The sequence below is a fragment of the Microcaecilia unicolor genome, chromosome 1 (genome assembly GCF_901765095.1).
Source record: "Microcaecilia unicolor chromosome 1, aMicUni1.1, whole genome shotgun sequence".
NCBI classification, from domain to species: Eukaryota; Metazoa; Chordata; class Amphibia; order Gymnophiona; family Siphonopidae; genus Microcaecilia; species Microcaecilia unicolor.
Genome location: NC_044031.1, coordinates 435,122,516 through 435,137,489, shown reverse-complemented (window position 1 = coordinate 435,137,489; position 14,974 = coordinate 435,122,516). Strand labels below are relative to the sequence as shown.

The 14,974-nt window shown below is 49.0% G+C and overlaps 1 protein-coding gene across 1 annotated transcript in view; it reads left to right on the top strand.

The window, feature by feature from the left end:
- Positions 1-12,882, top strand: part of FAM210A (family with sequence similarity 210 member A) — a 53,786-nt gene extending 40,904 nt beyond the window's left edge. The window contains exon 4 of the mRNA XM_030212577.1: positions 11,507-12,882. Within this exon, the coding sequence (XP_030068437.1) occupies positions 11,507-11,776 (270 nt within the window). The 3' untranslated portion in view covers positions 11,777-12,882. The remainder of the gene's footprint in view (positions 1-11,506) is intronic.
- The last annotated feature ends 2,092 nt before the right edge of the window (positions 12,883-14,974 follow it).

Below are 14,974 nucleotides of genomic sequence, written 5' to 3'. Positions count from 1 at the left end.
TCCCAAACTTATTCCATATCATCAAGCTGATCAATCCATAGACTGGTGGGTTGTGTCCATCTACCAGCAGGTGGAGATAGAGAGCAAACTTTTGCCTCCCTATATGTGGTCATGTGCTGCCGGAAACTCCCCAGTATGTTCTCTATCTCAGCAGGTGGTGGTCACACACAGCAGCAGCTCTGGCTAGGCCTCCAAGCCTAATCCTTAGGTTTTGTTGAGGCCTGGGGTTGAGGGCTCTTTTGAGCAAGTGCAAACCTGGTGGTGCCAGGTCCCTCCTTTTCTCCCCCCTCCCGCTGGCTCCGTTTAAAAAAAAAAAAAAAAAAAAAATTTTTAAACGTCTTTAAAGGCGATTAATTCGACGTTTCTTTAAACGTTCATTGCAGCTACTCACTGGGACACCAGTTCGTTACAGCTCGGAGCGGCAAGCAGGTAATTTTACCTTTTTATAGCGGGCAGGGGGTTCCCCGATTCTTCTCCTCGTGGCATATGGCGTCGGAGGGCGAGGGCGCAAAGGGTCGCTCCCCGGATCGCTGGAGCGCTTCTAGAGGGGATGCGGGGGTTTTACAACCTGATTCGCCCTTGATGGGTGACAGTTTAGTGACCGATGAATGTCCCGGTCGTTCCTCCGGCGTGGCGGTTTTTTCCCGCCATAAACGCCCATCCCCCGCTCCTCGCCTCCGCCATCTTGGCCGGCCACGCGGCTCGGACGGCTTCTTCGTGGGCCGCCCTTGAGGTTGGAGACATTAATGCCATGAACGCCCTTAATTTGGGCGACGGCACAAGCGGCTAAAGTTAAGCGCCGTTCTTCCCGCGCGGCTCCTTCGCGGAGTTTCGCGCCGGACGCCATTTTGGATGCGCAGCATGTCTCTCCCCCGCTATTGCGAGCGCCGGTTGAGAGTGCGTCTAGGGCTGTTGCCCAGGCTGCGGAAGTGCACAGTCTGGGGGGTTTCTCCCCCGAGTTTGTTTTGCTGCTGCATCAGGCTTTCCTCATGCAAAACGCTGCCCCTGCTCCCTCTTCTGATAAAGAGGTTGAGGTTCCCAGAGGTAAACGCCCTCGGGTTGATTTCCAGGCCTTGGAGGACTTTGTCTCCTCCGATGTAGATGAGGGCAGCGTGTCTGAGGTCTCCCAACGGTCCTTTGCGGATTCCTTGGAGGAGATAGATCCTCGCTCGGATGGAGCGGATGACCCCTCTGCAGCGCGGCTTTTTAGCCCAGAGGATTTGCCCAACCTGTTTTTACAGGCCATGGACACTTTGAAGATTTCCTCTCCGGAGGACGTCTCTCCCTCAGCCCCTGTTGGCTCTGCCATTATGCTGGGGACGAAGCGCCCGCCTAGATCCTTCCACGTGCATGATGCCATGCACACCTTAATTGCGGCTCAATGGGATGTCCCGGAAACGAGCCTTAAAGTGGCTAGGGCTATGTCCCGCCTCTATCCTTTGGCTGTGAGTGAACGTGAGGCCTATCTGTGGCCTACCGTGGATTCTTTAATCACTGCGGTGACTAAGAAAACGGCGTTGCCGGTGGAAGGTGGCACGGCCCTAAAGGACGCCCAAGACAGAAGATTGGAGGCGGCCTTAAGGTCGTCCTTTGAGGCAGCTGCTTTAAGTTTGCAGGCCTCAGTTTGCGGCTCCTATGTGGCCAGGGCGTGCCTGACTATGGTGCAGCGGGCTTCCCCCTCGGATCTTTCCTTGAGGGCTGATTGGCCGGCCCTGGAATCGGGCTTAGCCTATTTGGCAGACTTGCTGTATGATGTCTTGAGAGCCTCAGCTAAAGGCATGGCTCAGACAGTCTCTGCGCGGCGGTGGCTTTGGCTGAAACATTGGTCTGCTGACCACGCCTCTAAATCCCGCCTGGCTAGATTGCCTTTTAAAGGCAAGCTGCTCTTTGGGGTCGAGCTGGACAAAACCGATCTCGGCACGTCTAAGGGCAAGAAATTACCAGAGGTCAGGGCTCGGGCTAGTACTCGTCCCGGTACCTCCAGAGGACGGTTGCTGGAAGCCCGTCGGTACCGCCCGGGCAAGTCGGGTTCCTCTGCCCCCTCTTCCTTCAAGAGGAATTTCTCCCCCAAGCAGCATTCCTTTCGCAGAGACCGCCGTCCCGGAGGTGCTCCCTCCGGTCCTCCCCCAGGGTCTCGTACCCAATGACGGGGCCTTGGTCCACGCCCCAGTGCAGATTGGAGGACGGCTGTCCTCGTTTCTGGGCGAGTGGACCACTATAACTTCAGACGCGTGGGTGCTGGAAGTCATCAGAGACGGCTACAAGCTAGAGTTCTGCCAACCCTTAAGAGACGGGTTTGTACTCTCTCCCTGCAAGTCTCCGGTCAAGCTGTGGCAGTGCAGCAGACCTTGGACAACCTGATCCGCCTGGGTGCGGTCGTTCCGGTGCCAAAAAATCAGATTGGCAAGGGACGTTACTCCATTTACTTTGTGGTTCCAAAGAAAGGAGGTTCTGTCCGGCCTATCCTCGACCTCAAAGGGGTCATTCGGGCCTTGAAAGTGAGGCACTTTCGCATGGAGACTCTCCGCTCTGTTATAGCGGCAGTGAAGGCAGGAGAGTTCTTGGCTTCCTTGGACATCAAGGAAGCGTACCTGCATATTCCCATCTGGCCTCCTCTCCAACGCTTTCTGCGTTTTCAGTCCTGAGACGACACTTCCAGTTCAGAGCCCTCCCTTTCGGGTTGGCTACTGCTCCGCGGACCTTTTCCAAAGTAATGGGGGTCATAGCGGCCTTCCTGCTAAAGGAAGGAGTACAAGTCCATCCTTATCTGGACGACTGGTTGATCCGAGCCCCCTCTTATGCAGAGTGCGGCAAAGCTATGGACCGGGTAGTTGCTCTTGTGAGCTCCCTGGGATGGATCATCAACTGGAAGAAGAGCCAGCTGCGCCCGACTCAGTCCCTGGAGTATCTGGGAGTTCGATTCGACACCCAAGTGGGCAGAGTGTTCCTGCCAGACAATCGGATTGTCAAGCTTCAGGCTCAGGTGGACTAGTTCCTAGTAGCCTCTCCTATTCGGGCTTGGGACTACGTGCAGCTGTTGGGCTCTATGACGGCCACGATGGAAGTAGTGCCCTGGGCCAGGGCTCATATGAGACCACTACAGCTATCTCTGCTGCTGCGCTGGACTCCGATGTCGGAGGATTATGCTGTGCGCCTTCCCGTGGACCCAGCAGTGCGCAAGGCGCTGAGCTGGTGGACGCAGACAGACAAGTTGTCTGCAGGATTGCCTCTGGTGACCCCGGAGTGGATTGTCGTCACGACAGACGCCTCTTTGATGGGCTGGGGAGCCCTCTGCTTGGTAAGGACAGCGCAGGGGTTCTAGTCTCCTGCAGAGGCAAGTGGTCTATCAACCTCCTGGAACTCAGAGCCATTCGGTTGGTGTTATTGGAGTTCATCCCGGTACTGGTGTTGTAGCCTGTACGGGTCCTGTCGGACAATGCCACGGCTGTGGCTTATATCAACCGCCAGGGAGGTACCAAGAGCGCCCCTCTAGCCAAGGAGGCTATGAGTCTTTGCCAGTGGGCGGAAGCGAACCTGGAGCAGCTTTCAGCGGCCCACATTGCCGGAGTCATGAATGTCAAGGCGGACTTTCTCAGTCGCCATACCTTGGAGCCCGGAGAGTGGCAACTATCTGCTCAGGCGTTCTTGGACATCACGAAGCGCTGGGGCCAGCCGAGCCTAGATCTGATGGCGTCATCGGCCAATTGCCAAGTGCCGCGCTTTTTCAGCAGAGGACGGGACCCTCGATCCCTGGGAGTAGATGCTCTTCTCCAACAGTGGCCGACACAAGAGCTCCTCTATGTGTTCCCGCCCTGGCCCATGTTGGGCAGGGTGCTAGACCGGGTGGCAAAGCATCCCGGCAGGGTAATCCTGGTGGGTCCGGATTGGCCCAGACGTCCCTGGTATGCGGACTTGATCAGGCTCTCAGTCGACCATCCTCTGCGGCTGTCAGTGGAGCAGGGCCGGTTACATCAGGGTCCCGTGGTGATGGAGGATCCCTCTCCCTTTGGTCTTACGGCCTGGCTATTGAGCGGCAGCGTCTGAGGAAGAAGGGCTTCTCAGACAAGGTCATCGCCACTATGCTGAGAGCGAGGAAACGCTCTACTTCTACTGCTTACGCCAGGGTTTGGCGTATCTTTGCAGCATGGTGTGAAGCAGGCTCTCTTTCTCCCTTCACTGCTCCAATTTCTTCAGTGTTGGCGTTCCTGCAAGAAGGTCTGGAGAAAGGCCTGTCGCTCAGTTCCCTTAAAGTCCAGGTAGCGGCTCCGGCTTGCTTCAGGGGCCGCCTGAAGGGTGCTTCCCTGGCTTCGCAGCCAGATGTGGTGCGCTTTCTCAAGGGAGTTAATCACCTGCGCCCTCCTCTGCACTCAGTGGTGCCTGCGTGGAATCTCAACCTGGTGCTAAGAGCATTGCAGAAGCCGCCTTTTGAACCCTTGTCGAGGGCATCTCTGAAAGACCTGACGTTGAAAGCAGTCTTTTTGGTGGCTATCACTTCAGCCAGAAGAGTTTCCGAGCTCCAGGCGCTCTCATGTCGAGAGCCTTTTCTGCAGTTCACTGAGGCAGGAGTGACTATTCGCACAGTGCCTTCCTTCCTGCCCAAGATTGTTTCTCGCTTCCATGTGAATCAGCAGCTCTGTCTCCCTTCCTTTCGTAGGGAGGACTACCCAGAGGAGTACTCTGCTCTTAAATATCTGGATGTGAGACGAGTCATCTTCAGATACTTGGAAGTGACCAATGATTTCCGGAAATCGGATCATCTGTTTGTCCTGTTTGCAGGTCCTCGTAAGGGTCTGCAGGCTGCTAAGCCTACAGTGGCAAGATGGGTCAAGGAAGCCATTGCAGCGGCTTATGTGGCCGCGGGGAAGGTGCCGCCTATCCAGCTGAAGGCTCGCTCCACGAGAGCTCAGGCGGCCTCGATGGCAGAGGCCGGATCCGTCTCCTTGGAAGAGATATGCAAGGCGGCAACTTGGGCTTCGGCTCATACATTCTCCAAGCATTACCGTTTGACTGTGGCTGCACGGGCGGAGGCCCGGTTTGGAGCTTCAGTGTTGAGGTCAGGGATTTCAATGTCCCACCCTGGGTGAGTACTGCTTCGGTACATCCCACCAGTCTATGGATTGATCAGCTTGATGATATGGAAGGTAAAATTATGTATAATCATACCTGATAATTTTCTTTCCATTAATCATAGCTGATCAATCCATAGCCCCTCCCAGATATCTGTTCTGTTTTTATTCTGGTTGCATTTCAGGTTCAAGTTTAGTCTTCAGTTATTTCAGAAAGACTTCGTGTTCAAGTTCTTTCACTTGGATTCTTCAAGAGTTGAGACGAGTTTGTGTTACAGTGAGCTGCTGCCTTCCTCTCCCCTCCGTTTTACGGGGCTGGATTGAGACATAAATTCTGCCGGCACTCCCTCCCGCTTCGTGCGGCTGTAGGGCAGTTTTGTACCCCTCCCGCTTCGGCGGTGTTAGGGTCAGTCAGCTCCTCCCGCGGTTGCGGTTGCAGGATAAGCCAGATCCCCCCGCATCGGCGGGTGTGGTGTCCCTCCCCCGCTCCGCGGGGATGAGCTGGACGGATTCCCCTCCCCCACTTGTGTGGGGATGAGCTGGGTTAATTCCCCTCCCCCGTTTCGGCGGTGGTGAGCTGGGCAGAGTGTCCCTTCGTGGGTGTAATTCTCTAAGTGCTGAGTCCTGCGGATGGAGCTTTGATATCGACATACTGAGGAGTTTCCGGCAGCACATGACCACATATAGGGAGGCAAAAGTTTGCTCTCTATCTCCACCTGCTGGTAGATGGACACAACCCACCAGTCTATGGATTGATCAGCTATGATTAATGGAAAGAAAATTATCAGGTATGATTATACATAATTTTACCTTATACTCCAAATGAAAATGCAAGCTCAAGACCAAAGCAGTTTACAAACATATACAATAAATATAAATTTAAATTTAAAAAATAATTTTTAGGAACTCAGTCATATTGATAGGAAATACCTAGACACACGTACACAGAAGTTATTCGAAATCCTCTCAGTCATCGTTGAAAGAAGATAACATTCCACTGAGGTGCTAGTGCACTGTGCTGTCAACGCCAAAGTCCACAATGAAGGCCTTTCTACACAAGAATTAATAGAATTTTTAAATTTTAAAAACTTTTTCTCCATATGACTATGACGTGGAAGATAATTCCATAAAAAAGATGCTATGTAAAAGAAAGTTCTTGTTCAAGTTGAGGCCTATTCAAGACCTGTCAGTGTTCAACTATTCCTTCTTCAAAGCTTAAACGCTTGTTTTGTCTTCATCTTGTCATCGGCAGTAAGTAGTTGTGCAGATGTTTTAGTTATACTTCATTGCAGCCTGATTGCTGTCTTTCTGGCCTGTCTCATCCTCTTCTTAAAGCAGACTTCCTTCTTTTATCCTGAAGTTTCCTATTAGATCCTTCTTTGTTATCCAGAAGGTCTCTGTCCAACCTAGCATTCTGTGCCTCTCCTGTGAGTCCTATGCCTTACCGGCTCCCTTCCATGGGGCTTCTAAAGCTTCATTTCTGTAATGGGGCAGAGAGCCATTCCTACAGGCTGTTTCCACTTTCCCACTTGTCTGGGAAGGAGTGGGAACAAAACCCGGACGTACTTGGGGAGAGCCTTCCGAGTATCTACCTTTTAACATTCAGAATCTGTTGTTCCTTTGCTCAGTGTCTTCCTCAATAGCTGTTCTCCTCACCTTCATTGTTTCTGATGAGAGAACTAATTCATTGGCTACTTCTCTTTATTACTCTCTTCGGAATCCAGACTGCAAGCTTTCTGCATGTGGTGATGTTTCTTCTTGTCACATTCTCTTTATGAAGAGACTATCCTGTTGTAAGCAAGATTTGTTTGACAACATCTAGCTCTTCTTTTTGAAGTGTCTCATAATTGACAGTTTTTCTTTTTCTGTTCTTGCTTTTGGAAAGAAGGCAGGCTGTTCTGGAGCATTCATCTCTCTGGTGTCTTGCTTCATTAGCGAGGCATGCAAGGGTACCTGTGACAGTATTCCAAAAGGTTCCTGTAGCAAAAGACCCTTAAGAGCCCAGTCTTCAGCCTTTCATTATCTGTTTTCATTTGCAGAGCCACAGAATTGGGCTCTCTATTACTTAGCCTAGGTAGTCCTTTGGCTTTTAGGCGACCATCTTGGCAGCACCTAAGTGTTTTTTGCTTTGATCCTTGCTTCATTTTGCTTGGGTTACAGGTTGGCTCCTTGAGTCCTTCCCAGATCAGTGAGGAACCTACCAATGGAATCCATGCAGTGAAAGGTTCTCAGTCTGGCATTTAGGAAACTAATAAACAGTACATGGTAGCAAGATGATTTTTTTTTTTTTTGTAGTATGAAAGTCTCAATCCTAGTTCTGTGTCCATGTAGTGATGATTTTACCCGCCTCTGAATTGGCTTGCATTTTGGTCCCTAAAGCTTATCAAGGCAGTTATTTCTTGGAGAGGATGTAAATATGCAATCAGTTCAAGATTACTATTAGGCTTATTTTCAAAGCACTTTGGGAGGCTAAGTTCCATAGGTTTCTATGGAACTTTGGGAGGCTAAGTGCTTTGAAAATATGCCTCTATGTCAGCAGCTCTGCGCAAAAGCTTCAGAGTAGTATATGGGGAACATTGTGACCTTCCACAGAAGCAGTCTTGATCAGGTAATATGGGTGAACCTAGACTGCGTTCTGTACTTGGTGACTGTCTGGCTGTTCTCCAGCCTGACTAGTTGCAATAACTTTCCATTGAATTTTGAGATTTAGCTGTAGGGCAACACCTCTGTCTACTTCTAGACTCCCTGGAAGAAGAAGGGAATGCTCTCATGTGGCTGTTCACTAGTCTTCCTACTTCATGCCTAGCTTGACGCTGCATCAGATAAGCCACTGGTTACTTCAGGCTGCAAGGGTGCAATTCAACATTCAGAGATTATTCCTTCATGCTATTTGGAACCCAAACTGATCAAGAATTACAAATTCCGTATCTACAAGTAGAAACTTACTGTTGTTTTTATGCTAGTCTGGTTATTTATCTAGAAAATACTGTGTCAATTCTCTACTTCAACTATAGAGAGAGCTTGCATTTCATTTGGAGACCTCGGTTCATTGAGTTTTCAGCTCTTCTTCAGAGTTTACCTAAAGAATAATTTAAAGTGCTGTATTTAAATACCTAATGTAATGGAGTTATTCATCCCACTCCCTTCCTTGATATAAATGTACATTTAAGGATAAAATGATAAATCTTTCCTTTACCAAAAGATTTGAACAGCCTCTCAGGGGAGAAGTGGCCTAGTGGTTTAGAGCACTGGTCTTGACATCCACAGGTGGCTGGTTCAAATCCCACTGCTGCTTCTGATGATCTTGGGCAAGTCACTTAACCTTCCATTGCCTCAGGTACAAACTTAGATTGTGAGCCCTCCTGGGACAGAGACATATACCCAGTATACCTGAATGTAACTCACCTTGAGCTACTACTAAAAAAAAAGTGTGAGCAAAATATCCTACTATATAAATGATGAGTGACCGACGTGCCGACACGTCACACAACGCTTCAGACATGATTACAGGCTGTAACCGACGTGCCGTGCATGCTGTTCTGCGCTTGTGCGGCACGTCACACAACTCTTCAGACATGATTTCAGGCTGTAACAGCGCCAACAAGCATAAACACTCCTACAAACTGTAGCCGCCGCTCACTCCTCCCTCTGTGATGGACACCATACTCCCGCCCCTCCTCACAAACTCCACCCACCCGGACCCACCAAACACTCCAGCCTCCCTCAAAAAACCCTCCAAAAACCAGCAAAGCCTCCGTGAAGGACAAAATCCATTCCCTACTCCCGTGACCATAAACTATTGCCACCGCCGCCGCTCACTCCTCCCTCTGTGATGGACACCATATTCCCCCCCCCCCCCCCCTCACAAACTTCACCCAGCCGGACTCACCAAACGATACCGCCCCCCTCACAAACAAACTCCACCCACCCGGACCCGCAAAACTCTACAGGCACCTTCACAAACGACATCCAACAACCCGCAACCCTCCATGAAGGACAAAATCAGTTGCCCTACCCCCGTGTCCAGTAACCATCATCTCCGCCGCTCATTCCTCCCTCCGTGTTGGACAGCATTCACTGACATGACAGCGTCTCTTGCCTCCGTCTTAAAGCGCAGCAGAACGATGCAACGCTTTAACACAGAAACCTTACACGCTGACATGTCTGTTTAGGAGGACCCGGCACAGAAGAAGGAGGGAGCGTGACAAAAGAGGATTTCAGGACATCGGGGGAGGGCAAGGGAGACAGGAAAGCTCCTGCATAGCGGTGAGGCAAAGAGACTCAAACTTTCACTCGCTGATACACATTAGCTCTGTCTGCTAACCTCACCCCCCCCCCCCCCCCCCACAGAGGCAAGGAAACCCCCTCTATGACTTTGCAGCCCCCCCGCCTCTGTCATTCTGACACACACACACACTCGCTCCCACACTTCCAGTTACTCCCCCCCCCCCCCCCCCCATGCAGGCTCTGCCCATTAGGGCTGTCTCTGTGACACACACACATGCAGGCTTCCAGTTTGCCAGCCCCGCTATCCCTCTGTCAATGTCACACTGATAAAGCACACCTCTCAACCCCTACCACTTCCACCCCCCTCATTCTCACACATACACACAATCTCTCCAACTTTGCCAATCCCGCCCCCCCCCCCCCCCCCCCCCGGCACTCTCACACATACACTGTCTCACATACACACACACTGATGCAGCACAACCCCCCCCCCCCCCCTGTCATTCTGACACACACACAGTCCCAGTTACCCCCCCCCCCCCCCCCCCCACTTACACGTATACACATGATCTGTCTCTGTGACACACACACACACTCATGCAGGCTTCCAGTTTGCAAGCCCCGCCATCCCTCTGTCAATGTCATACTGATACAGCACACCTCTGAACCCCACACCAAACCCCCCCCCACACACACACACACAACCCCTACCACTTCACCACCCCTGCCCCCCTCTCAAACTGACACATACACACAATCTCAAAAAAATAAATTTCACACACACACACTCTCACTGTGACACACACGCCACACCCTACAAACTAGCCAACCCGGCACAACAACACCCCCCTTCCCCCAGTACCCCCCCCCCCCCCCCCCCCCCCCAACCACCATCTCACAACGTAACCCCAACCAAGCACACTGCCACCCCCTACAACTACACCAAACAAGACACCCCCACACCACCTCACCCTAACATTTTCAAACACACACACACAAACTGGATCACACACACACACACTCGCACACAACCTCAACCTTCACATAACAAAAAACACTTTCACACATACACACTCTCTCTCACTGTGATACACACACCCCACACCCTCCAAAGAACCAAACCTGGCCCACCAACATCAATTTGTACATTACATTTCTGTAAAAAATAAAACTTGCCCATTTTAATGGGCTTAACGGCTCAATAATTAATAAAACATAGAACAGCGTGACTGTTTGACTATTTCATTACATACTACACAAATGGAGCACGTTGTAGCGGGCTTTACGGCTTGTAAATAAATAATAGAGAGAAAATGTGTATCAGAATTCAAGAAAATATGGAAACATCAGATTCTTAAGGGTACAGCTGGTGATCAGAGTAGGGTCTGTTGTATTACAGCATGTCAGAAAATTGTGCAGATTAAATGGGTCTTGTCTTTATCTTCCGTTTTATTTTTGTTACTTTGAAAATTTTCAGCTATATATCATGGGATTAAATTTTGTTTTTTGACAAAATGATATTGAATATTTGACATCTGAAGTTGTAAAACTAGCTGTGATGTTTAAATCACCGTTGACTATAAGCATGTCAACAGAATAAAGCGAGGCAAGAGGAAGATGTTTGCAACTGGAAGAGAGCTTAGAGGCTAGGGCTTTTCAACTTGGAGAAGAGACGGCTGAGGGGAGACATGATAGAGGTATATAAAATGAGTGGAGTGGAACAGGTGGATGTGAAGCATCTCTTCACGCTTTCCAAAAATACTAGGACTAGGGGGCATGCAATGAAACTACAGTGTAGTAAATTTAAAACAAATCGGAGAAAAGTTTTCTTCACCCAACACATAATTAAACTCTGGAATTCGTTGCCGGAGAACGTGGTGAAGGCAGTTAGCTTGGCAGAGTTTTTAAAAAGGGGTTAGACGGTTTCCTAAAGGACAAGTCCATAAACCGCTACTAAATGGACTTGGGAAAAATCCACAATTCCAGAAATAACATGTATAGAATGTTTGTACGTTTGGGAAGCTTGCCAGGTGCCCTTGGCCTGGATTGGGCGCTGTCGTGGACAGGATGCTGGGCTCGATGGACCCTTGGTCTTTTCCCAGTGTGGCATTACTTATGTATTTATGTACATTGCTATGTAGCTGCCAGTAAACAAGTGAATATGGATCTTATAAAATTTTAACAGTTTTCTTTTTGTGTTTTCATTCTTACAGATTGCGACACCTGCGAGATATACTGTAACTTTAGGAGGAACATCTATCAGTGTTAAATATCTCCGAAAATATGGCTATTTGTCCACTCCACCCCCAATGAAGGATTACTTACAGGACAGAATGGAAGAAACTAAAGAGCGGATTACAGAGAAAATGGAAGAAACCAGGGACAAGTTCAGTGGGAAAATGGAAGAAACAAAAGATCTAATAACAGAAAAAATACAGGAGACCCAAGAGAAATTTTCCTTCAGGAAAAAAAAGGATGAGTGAAGATGATATGCCTTCTGGGAAAATGAAAGCACTTGAGGTTTCGGTAAATAAGTCTCCTTTGAAATTAATCCTCATTCCTGCCCTAAAGTGAGTCCTGCGATGCCACAGAATGCTAGCAGATATCAACAGTTCAGTAACATGCATAGTAATAGCTAGAAGGCAACTCAATACTTTTCCCTGTGATGGCATGGCTAAAAAATAAATCTAAAGTACTTCATAAATAAATACATTTTTTGATGGAAATGCTGACACACCTATTCTGCATTCCGCAGAACAATATTTTCCAAAAAAGGAAAAAGAACAGACACACTAATAAATATTTTTGTTACTTAATTAACCAAATCATGCTTCAGTTCCTAAGAACTTTCATTTACCTAATTTGTTGTTTATAAACACTTTTTTGCTACTTTTTCTGTGTGCCTGGTCCTCTTTCTTTTTAAAAATCCTATTTAAATTATCATCAAGTGTAAACTACAGTGGTCCAGTGAGTTTCCTTGTTTATGTGAAATGAATTGCTGGCATTTCCATTTAATGAAAACACCACAATTAGCATTCTCAGTTATTCACCTCAACAGAGAGGTCAGAGTATATATGGTCAGAGAGAGAATTCCCTTCTTGCCTTCTGATATACTTAAGGCACATCAGTGGGAAAGTTGAGGAAAATGCACACTGCCACTATACATATAGTATCAAAATGATGGATAAATAGATGGCATTTTTCAGTGCTGTCAAGGTTGAATTGTACAAACTCACTAAAAGACAGAAAAAATGTACCTTTAAAAATGTGTTTTACATTCAGGCCTAAAGGATTATCTGTTTATATAGGCTTTTTTTCTGCATTTCATAGCCTTGATATCTAGTCCTATATTCCAAGGACTTTTAAAGAAATACAGAGGATAAAACACCTTAATCTTGAGTACATTTTAAACTTATGACCAACTAACTAACCCTTAATTCAGAGGCAGGTTGTGAACCGTAGACAAATGGAAGGATGTGTGAACAAATAGTGTCTGAAATTTGCAGCAGACACCAGATGAGTTAATATGAACAATTTGATGATGTATTCTGATTCAGTATTAATAAATTAAATCTGATTTCAAACTCCAGGATTGTGTATCTGTTTATGTAGAAACAGAGAAATTTTACCTAATATGCTTTCCTTGAGTCTTAGCAGACTAGTTCAGTTGCATGGGCATCCACTCTACTATTAGTGGATAAAGACAGAAACAAAATACCGGATGCTATTATAATTATTTCTTTTGAAAGTGTGAATAAATGTGGATATGGGTTAGCCAGTTGATATAGAGAGGCATTTTTGATATATCTAAATTCAACTTTGGACCTTTTGCTGAAAACATCCAAAAATCAAGCAGCAAATGTGCCATTTTCGAACCTGAAAAACTTCTTTTTATTTGGAAAATGGCCATTTCAGACCAATGGTCAATCTAGCCTAGTATCCTGTTTCCAACAGTGGCCAATCCAGGTCACAAATACCTGGTAGAAACCCAAATTCTCCGAAGACAAGCAGGTTGGCTTGCTCTCACATGTGGGTCGACGTCTGCGTCAGCCCGGGAACCGGCAATTTTGCAAGCAAAATATTAAATCTTGCCAGAGTCTTCTGACGCAAGCGCACCGTGCACGCGTGGCGGTCTTCCCTCCCGTTGCGTGAGCGTTCCCACTTAGTTATTTTTTTCTCCGCAGTGAGGTGCGGTTGAGTTTTTCCCTGCTCCTCGCAGGCCCGGGTAAGAGTTTTCTGCCGTTGTCTTTTTCTCTTCTTTCTTTCTTTTTTGTTAGTAGAATTTACAGTTTAAAAAAAACTCCCGTAGTTTTCTTTACTTTTTTGCCCCTTTTTAAGTTTCCTTTGTTTTTCAACACGGCCGGCTTAGGCCGCTTGGTCGAGTTGCTCCCTTCTTTTTGTGCCCTTTTTTCTTTTAACAGGCACAATCGCGTCTTTTGATTTCACTGAAGCTGTTTTTTCTTCCATGTCATCGAAGACACCCAGCGGCTTCAAACGTTATACTCGGTGCAACCGGACTGTCTTGGGTACCGATACCCACGCTTGGTGTATCCAGTGCCTTGGGCCCGACCGCAACCCAGCCGCTTGTAATCTGGGTCTTCATATGAAGAAACGCACCCAAGCGTCTCGAGAGGCCCAACGAGAGAAGCTTTTTGGGGCTCAGTCCGGCCCTTTGACATTGATATTAAGGTCGACAGTGTCGACATTGACATTGAGGGATGCATCGATGTCGGGAGCGAAGGTAATGGCTGTGGAACGACCAACTCATGCTGGGAGTGGTGAGGCATCGAGTGGGTCTCCACTTGTCTCGAGGCCTCCTGTTATGCAGGCCCCCCCCCCCCCCCCCCCCCCCCCCCCCGGGACAGACCTTCGTCGGACCCGGCCCCGAGGAGACGTGAGGATGCCACGTCTTCCTCATCGGTACCGAGGAGTCTGGATGACGGGCGTCGAGCAAAGGCGAAGAAGCACTGTCATCGTTCTCCTTTGACACATGGTGCCGGGAGCTCCAGGGCGTCAAGGGATTCGGCACCCGAAAGCGTCGGCGCCGAGAGGATTGCTCCCCCTCTATTCCAGAGGTGCCAATGAGTCGGTCTAGCAGCCCGGTGCCTGCTCCCGAGCCTCGACAGATTCTGCCACCGGCTCCTAAACCGACCCCACAGCCTTGTCTGACAGCGGCTCTCGACGAGAGCATCAGGGCCCTGCTTCCAGAGCTTCTGGAAGGGTTACTGCACCAGTCTGCTTCGGTGTTGGGGGTGCTTGCGCCTTCCGTACCATCGGCTACAGCGGTCTCTGGCCCTTCGCCTGTGGTGAGGTCTCCAACCTCGGTGTCGGCTGCCACCCAGGTCCACTCTCCTTCGACGTTGGTGAAGGAAGCTTCACTGGAGTCCAGGTGGGCGTCGACTTCTTGGCACCGCCATCGAGGATGTCGTTTCTCGGCGTCGAGACAGGCTCAGTTTCTGACTGCTCTGAGAGATGTCTTGTCCGATACTGAAGATGAGCGCTCGTGGGAGGAAGAGGAGGATCCCAGGTACTTTTCTTCTGATGAGTCCTATGGGATTCCTTCTGAACCTTCCCCTCCACCAGAAAGGAGATGGTCTCCACCGGAGAGTCTATCCTTTACCTCCTTTGTCCGGGAAATGGCTGCAGCTATTCCCTTCCCTATGGAGGTTGAGGATGAGCCC